The 7,176-nt window shown below is 33.2% G+C and overlaps 2 protein-coding genes across 7 annotated transcripts; both read left to right on the top strand.

Annotated features, from left to right (window-relative positions):
* Positions 1-382: 382 nt before the first annotated feature.
* Positions 383-2,126, top strand: LOC116130867 (60S ribosomal protein L44). Its single transcript, XM_031416562.1, has 4 exons — positions 383-471; positions 1,374-1,553; positions 1,704-1,778; positions 1,871-2,126. Exons 1-4 carry the CDS (start codon positions 469-471, stop codon positions 1,928-1,930), a joined length of 318 nt encoding a protein of 105 aa, XP_031272422.1. The 5' UTR covers positions 383-468; the 3' UTR covers positions 1,931-2,126.
* A 1,094-nt stretch (positions 2,127-3,220) lies between these two features.
* Positions 3,221-6,351, top strand: LOC116130847 (ATP-dependent Clp protease proteolytic subunit 2, mitochondrial). Of its 6 annotated transcripts, none has more exons than XR_004128135.1 (4): positions 3,221-3,610; positions 4,262-4,715; positions 5,189-5,329; positions 6,082-6,351. XR_004128135.1 is itself a non-coding variant. In XM_031416539.1 (3 exons), the coding sequence occupies exons 1-2, from the start codon at positions 3,298-3,300 to the stop codon at positions 4,705-4,707; spliced, it is 759 nt and encodes a 252-aa protein (XP_031272399.1). In that variant the 5' UTR covers positions 3,221-3,297; the 3' UTR covers positions 4,708-4,715; positions 6,082-6,349. The 6 variants fall into 6 exon arrangements, 4 of the variants coding, with proteins under 4 accessions (XP_031272399.1, XP_031272397.1, XP_031272398.1 ...); XR_004128136.1 differs by having other exon boundaries at positions 5,269-5,329; positions 6,082-6,350; XM_031416539.1 differs by lacking the exon at positions 5,189-5,329 and having other exon boundaries at positions 6,082-6,349.
* The last annotated feature ends 825 nt before the right edge of the window (positions 6,352-7,176 follow it).

Genomic DNA, 7,176 nt, shown 5'->3' with positions numbered 1-7,176 from the left:
TATCTTAAATATTTGAAATAAATATTATTTAAGTGTTTAATAAAACAAAACAAACAACTCCTAACATTTATTTTTATCATATTTCATGGTCTATATTACAATTAGTGCCACATCCTTGGAACACAAGGAGATAAGTGATAATTTTACAACATATGAGGAAACATTAGATATTCTTGAAATATCAGGAGAGTTCATTGATAATAACCTAATAACTATTTTTTATAGTTCGACCAACACATTATTTAGAACTGGGCCGACCCAAGACTTAACGTAAGGCCTACTTCCAAAACTCCCAGTCCAGTTATCCCAAAACCAGATCCAAATGCGTTACCCAGCCGACTCCGTATAACAACCCTAACCCTAATGTCTTTGCTATAAATTGTCACTCATTTTTCCAGCGGCCTCTAGTTCACCTTAGGGTTTTTCGAAGCAGAACAGAGCTCTCGCTTTCTCTGAGTACCTTCAACCATGGTATCGCTTCTGTTACTCCTCTTTCACTAGATGCTTGCTAATTTCGTTTATGTTCTGTTTGCGTTGATAAGATGTGTGTATTTCAGTTTCGGTTTTGAAGTTGAATGCTTATATTATCATGCTATTTAACTTATTTATTGACATTTTTCTTGAATCCAAGAAAGTAGGTTGGATTGGGACTTTAACTTCTTTGTGAACTTATATTGTTGGATGGCGAAAGAGATTATGCGATTTTTTATTGTTGTTTTTTTTTTGTTTTTTAACTCACATCGAAGGAAAGAGGTTGCTTTAGTTAGCTCGGGCAGTGAAATCTAGAGTGAATGGATTTAAGTATGTAGCTGTCAATTCCTATGTAGGATCTAGTTTCATTGAGTGAAGTTAATGTGTGTTTGTTTGCCTTTGTTGTTTGATGATCAATGCTCAAATCTGCATTTGATGTATTTATATGTGCGGTTTTCTATTTTTAATATGAGGTACGTTGATTAATTGAATTCTTCTGGGCATTTAATTTGAAGGATATATTATATGCATTTGTTCGGCTTGTAGTACTGACTGGAAAAAAAACAATAGCAGAGACATATATCTAATGTTGAGTCATTTTTCTTACGGTAAATTGTTCTATTGAAGTATGTTTTTGATAATTCATTCTTGTTACTGTTAGAATCTGTTTCAGATTTGTATTTAGGTGCAAAAAGCATATATCTAATGTTGGGTCATTTCTCTTAGGGTAAATTGTTCTATTGAAGTATGTTTTTGATAATTCATTCTTGTTACTGTTAGAATCTGTTTCAGATTTGGATTTAGGTGCAAAAAGTTGTCAAAGTTCACTGTGATTGCTTAAGAATGTGTTGGCGGTTATTTAAATTTCCATTATCTTAAATGAATCGTAACCTGTCTTGTAGGTGAACGTTCCCAAGACAAAGAAGACATACTGCAAGAGCAAGGATTGCAGGAAGCACACCTTGCATAAGGTCACACAATACAAGAAGGGCAAGGACAGCCTTGCAGCTCAAGGTAAGAGACGTTATGATCGCAAGCAATCTGGTTATGGAGGACAAACCAAGCCCGTTTTCCACAAGAAGGTAATAATTTATGTGGATTTCTTTTGTTCCTTGTTGAAACATGAATTCTTTTTGAAATGAATGAAAAACTTTAGTTTTGATGTCTGTTGAGTAATTCATGTTAATTCCAGTTCTGATGCTCAAAATGTTTACTGGTTTTTTATCTAATAGGCAAAGACAACAAAAAAGATTGTCTTGAGGCTTCAGTGTCAAGGTTGCAAGCACGTGTCTCAACACCCTATCAAGGTTGGTGTTTTGAAACATTTTTGCGTACTTTAGTAGTTTAGTTCTCCCTTTTTGCCTTTATCTGCTAACTTTGTTTGTGCTGGTATTTGCAGAGGTGCAAGCACTTTGAGATCGGTGGAGACAAGAAGGGCAAGGGAACATCTCTGTTTTAAATTTCGTGTTGTGTTATTTATTTTCAGCTGTTAATGCAACTTAGCCTGTATGGCAAATATTTTGTTTAGTTGTGTTTTTGTCTGATGAGTCATTTTAAAACATTTGAGTTGTTTTTTTTTGGTTGAAAACAGTTTATGATATCAATTAACTTTAGGAATTTATTGGGCTATTATCAGCAATACTTGTTTGGTTCAATTAAGATGGGATTTGCTTACATTATGACGGTGCCTGTCATAAGCCAAAATGGTGAGTAAGTAATTTTGGGATTGGTAAGTCTTACTAGGAAAACATTTTGAATGTGTTTGTATGAACAAAATAGGATGGGACTTGAGAAATCGGATTTTATTCATTTGTTGTAATATGAAATGAGGAATTATCGAAAGTATTCTTACATTTCTATGTATATAGAATTAGTCTTTGTACCGAAGATGGTATGTTACAGAATCAGATTCAAGATGACCAACAAAATAACAACTAACAAGTTCAAGATGACATACAAAATAACAAGTCCAAGATGACCTAAATATGACTGATATATCTTATTATTTCTCATCGTTGAAAATAGAACTGGACAGAGGATATAAATGTTATTGTTGAAAGTGAGATATTATCGGTGGCAAGTGGTTCAACAGGGGTTTTCGGTGCTATAAAAGGTCTTGGGTTTAGAGTTTTGCGTTTTGTTGATAACCATTGGATTTTTTAGTTTTATAGTCTTAGAAAATTAGTTGAGTTAAAAAAAAAAAATAAAAAAAAAAAGATAATTTATATAAAGGTATGTTATATAAAAACTATAAATACAATTCATTAATGCAAATTATTTTCTACAAATTAAAGGGACAATCTTCCAGCTATCACGTATAATTTTTGTAATTACTAAAATAGATCTATTTATATCATATAATCTATATAAAATGTTTGCCAATGAAGAATTATTGTATGAAAATAATAGTTATGATACCTCTTCTTATAGGCCTTCTAAAACCCTCTAAAAGTTTTATTTTTATTTTTTAAATAACCATAAATTAACCCCATTTTTTAATTAATGGAAAGGGTTTGTAATATAAAATAACGTTATATGTACTAATTATTTTGTACTAATCTAAATACTAACATTAAAAATTTTAATTTTTTTCAAAGAAATTTAAATTTTGAATGATAGTATTTAAATGAGTACAAATTGGTTAATCCATATTCTTGTAACGTATTTTAAACAGAGTGGGTGGCGAAACTATGTCTTAAGGCGTGTCTATGCAATTACCAAAAAGTCCAAGCTACTTATTGGAAGTGCAGGAGGATAAGTGGAAGTTTCAAGTTTCAACCCTAAACCCTAGAATCCGCTTTCCTTCTCAAATTCCATCAAACGAAAATGCAAAGTATGAGGAGTCTGATTTCAAGCAGCGGCATGAGGAGGATTTTACAATCATCAAAAGCATCATCATCAGTAATCGCATCTCGTTCTTACTCTCTCATTCCGATGGTGATTGAGCATTCCTCCCGAGGCGAAAGAGCCTACGACATTTTCTCTCGTCTTCTCAAAGAGAGAATCGTTTGCATCAACGGACCCATCAATGACGACACTGCCCACGTTGTCGTCGCTCAGCTCCTCTTCTTAGAGTCTGAAAACCCTTCCAAGCCTATTCACATGTATCTTAACTCTCCCGGTGGACAAGTCACTGCAGGTCTTTCTAATCTAATCTAATTAATTGCCTTCATTTATTGTTTCTAAAATTCTGTTGGGTCTTTTGTGTTTTTCGATTATTGGGATTTTCGACTGCGTTTTTATATATATATATATATTTTTTTTGTGTATGCACTTAACTTATTATGTGTTTTCATTAATTTATATTCTTTATGATAATTTGGCAGACGAAAGAAAATTATTAAATTCTCTTTAAGTCGCAGCTTAAATTTATTTAAAACTTACAAATAATAATGTGTTTTTGAATTTTGAGGACTTCTATGGATATATTTTTGAGTAAAGGCGCTTCATATAAAAGAAGGAACCTGATGTCCCTCTAAAAGTGAGAATAAGGAAACTATCAAGTGCTTCTTTTCTCCGAATGCGCTCCATTTTTATTTTTTTCCTCCAATCAATTGTAAAAAGTACTACTTTGATTATGTTAAGTGTTTTTACTGGGGAAAAAAAAAAAAAAACTCTTAGTGGCATTATAAGTTTCAACCAACTTGCAGGGTCTGTTTTACCTTAGTATATGTAGAGGTGATACCTATTTTGAGTCATATTTAAGCACAAACATTGGTAAGATGAAAATGATGGTGTTTGTAAGTCAAATATATAAGTATGTTACTAATCCTTGTTTCTTCTTATACAGGCCTTGCAATTTATGATACCATGCAATACATTCGATCTCCAATTAATACCATTTGTTTGGGTCAAGCTGCATCGATGGCTTCCTTGCTTTTAGCTTCAGGTGCCAAGGGGGAGAGGCGGGCACTACCAAATGCGACGGTCATGATTCATCAGCCGTCTGGAGGGTACAGTGGGCAGGCAAAGGATATGACGATTCACACAAAGCAGATAGTTCGGGTCTGGGATTCGCTGAATGCTTTGTATTCAAAGCACACGGGGCAGTCAGTAGACATAATTCAAAAGAATATGGATAGAGATTACTTTATGACCCCGGAAGAGGCAAAGGAATTTGGTATAATTGACGAAGTTATTGATCAAAGACCAATATCTTTGGTGACTGATGCTGTTGGGAAAGAAGGCAAAGAAGGGAAAGAAGGCAAAGAAGGGAAAGAAAAAGGTTCAAGTTAGGATTGAGGGTAAGATATTTATGTTTCTAATTTTGTAAACTTTATTTGATATTCGACGCTCAGTTCCAGAGTTAATACACATTTTTCTTCTTTCTGGAATATTTTAGGCTTGACCTTTTCTCTCATTCTCTCTCCCTTTTCTGGTGCGGATCTCCATTGCCTATTGACACTTTTTATTGTTATGCTTGTTCTTTTTAGACATGTTTGGATTCTACTGAAAATAAGTGTCTAAATTGTGAACATTAGTATCATTGGTACCAGACAGGGATTAAATGATTTTGTGCTGATAGAGATTCTCCAGTGACCTTAAGTCTGAATGATGCTTGAGAGCTGTTACATTTTACATATGAAAATCAAAATCCAGTTTTGGATTATAAAAGGTAGTATTGTTTCTGGATTTTATTGGAAAGTTTCCATAGTAATGTGTTGGTTGTTGAGTTAATTAGGCTATTTTTATTTGATGGTCTTTTTTAGAGTGTAAGGTGTAAAATCTTCATGAGTGAAAAAGAGGGCCGCTTTGTAGAGCACATACAAAAAGCTGATCTTGGTCCATTCCTCACAGCTTGACTTATTCTTTGCATACTGATGCAGCCATTGAAAAGAATGTTGTTATTAATTTCCGTGTAAGTCTTATTTTGGTAATTTATGGTTTCTTTTCTGGTAGGTTCTCATACAACATTTGGTGAATACCAATGCCAGATTTTGAAGATTGAGTTGCCTTTAGTTTGTGATTGAACAAATTTTTAATTGGAGCATTAGTTTAGGCTTATAGGATTTTTGAGTTGATTAATGAGAACCTGTGATTATTTTCTAGCTCTTTTATGGGTGATTTTCTTTGTACGTTCTTTCTTGATCTTTTATTATGGTAAAATCCAATCTTAAGTTTTGGTTTTGATTGCTGATCAGACTCTCTATATACGGCTGCTATATACTATAATTCTTCAAGGTTTTACCATCAAACAAATTTCTTTTGAAACCCAAATTAAGTCTGAGATCCTTGATTCTTTTTTCTTATTGCCAATAAACACAACTTTACTGTATCACATGCTTATATATTTTCAATGTAGAATTTGTAAACAATAATGTACCACTTCTTTCCATTTGTTTTCTTTACTAAGATGAAGTGAATCCTTTTGTTTTATTTTGGGTCTTTTAATCCTTTAGTCCTATTGTTGTTAATATACATTCTTTTTAAGTAGAGTTTTGTTAACATATGTTCATCGATAAATATTATATCTGTTCAAGATTAATTAATCTTCATATGTAAATTCTTCTTTAAGCTTCTCAACATCCTGATTGTTAGTATAATTTAGGTGTAGGGGATGTTTGCTTTTGACGTAAACTGAAATTTTAGTTTGGACTTTGCTTGATGCAGCAAATTGACTACATTATCTTTCAATTTGGTGAGCAAGTTGGCACATACAATTATGGATCCTGGTTTATGATTATCCTGGATTTGGTTATAAATAAGCAGGACTGTGCTGGATTTTATGTGAGCTATTGATGAATGTTTACTCTTTATTTGGTAAATTTGTGGTAAAGAAGCTAAAATCTATGAGATATGTTGGGTATTTTAGTGTTGTGTGAAATACATTAAGTACTTTTCAGAGTTGATCAACTTGATTGTGAGGGTTGATGTTTTACAAAGTGCCAAATTTAAAGATTTCTAAATTTATTACTTATTACTCCTTCAGTTTTATGGATCATTCTCATATTTGGTCGAAGGCTTTCTCAAGTATCTCATAGTTAGCTAGCTTACCATGTATGTTGAGAATTTAATTGTCAAATACCAAAAAGTGACACACCTTAGAGAAGCTTCATCAATTTCCTTTCTATGTGTAAGTGTTGCAGTTGCCAATTGGGTATGGCCTGAATAATAATGGTAAATCACTGAAAAAATTGTGAATTGTTGACTTGTTTTGACATGGTAGTTGGACCTTTAGGCTAGAGATCTATTGCTAAGGTTCCATGATTGTTGATGTTGCCTCTTGGCCTTCTGAAGTTGAGTTGTTGATTACCAGGATTTAGTTGGTTTGGGGCTTCGGGCTTCTGACATGGTGTAATCATGCTGTTTGATTGTCTTATGAGTACAGAAGAGTGTAAAGTTATTCTCATAGGTATTGCACATGGTAAACACACAAACTATTGAGAATTTTTTGAGATACTGGTTTTGGAACACTAGGATTGAGCTGCTGTTTAAGATTAGTATGATTTCTACTTAATTATTCTCTTACAATTGATGAATGTGTGGTTGATTCAATCGGCCTATGTTTCAAGCTTGAGCTTGTTTCTCAAGTGGGTGGCTGCATTTCTAAATATGACAAACCAGGCCAGCAATTTAGTTTTCATTTTACAGTTAGATTGGGTGATTATCATACATGAGGGTATGGCCAGACTCTTATGTGAGACATAAAACTTATGACATTGAATTGCCAATTAGTAAGATGCAATATGTTTGAAGTCCTTTTTG

Source organism: Pistacia vera, unplaced genomic scaffold (genome assembly GCF_008641045.1).
Source record: "Pistacia vera cultivar Batoury unplaced genomic scaffold, PisVer_v2 Contig225, whole genome shotgun sequence".
Taxonomy (NCBI): domain Eukaryota; kingdom Viridiplantae; phylum Streptophyta; class Magnoliopsida; order Sapindales; family Anacardiaceae; genus Pistacia; species Pistacia vera.
Note: the sequence above shows the minus strand (reverse complement) of the source record. Positions and strands in the feature narration are given on the sequence as shown.

Coding starts and splice junctions, on each gene's coding strand:
- LOC116130867 (XM_031416562.1), top strand. Junction 1,554..1,703: donor AGCCCGTTTTCCACAAGAAG/GTAATAATTTAT, acceptor TTTATCTAATAG/GCAAAGACAACAAAAAAGAT. Junction 1,779..1,870: donor TGTCTCAACACCCTATCAAG/GTTGGTGTTTTG, acceptor TGGTATTTGCAG/AGGTGCAAGCACTTTGAGAT.
- LOC116130847 (XM_031416539.1), top strand. CDS start 3,298: ATGCAAAGTATGAGGAGTCTGATTTCAAGCAGCGGCATGAGGAGGATT. Junction 3,611..4,261: donor CGGTGGACAAGTCACTGCAG/GTCTTTCTAATC, acceptor CTTCTTATACAG/GCCTTGCAATTTATGATACC.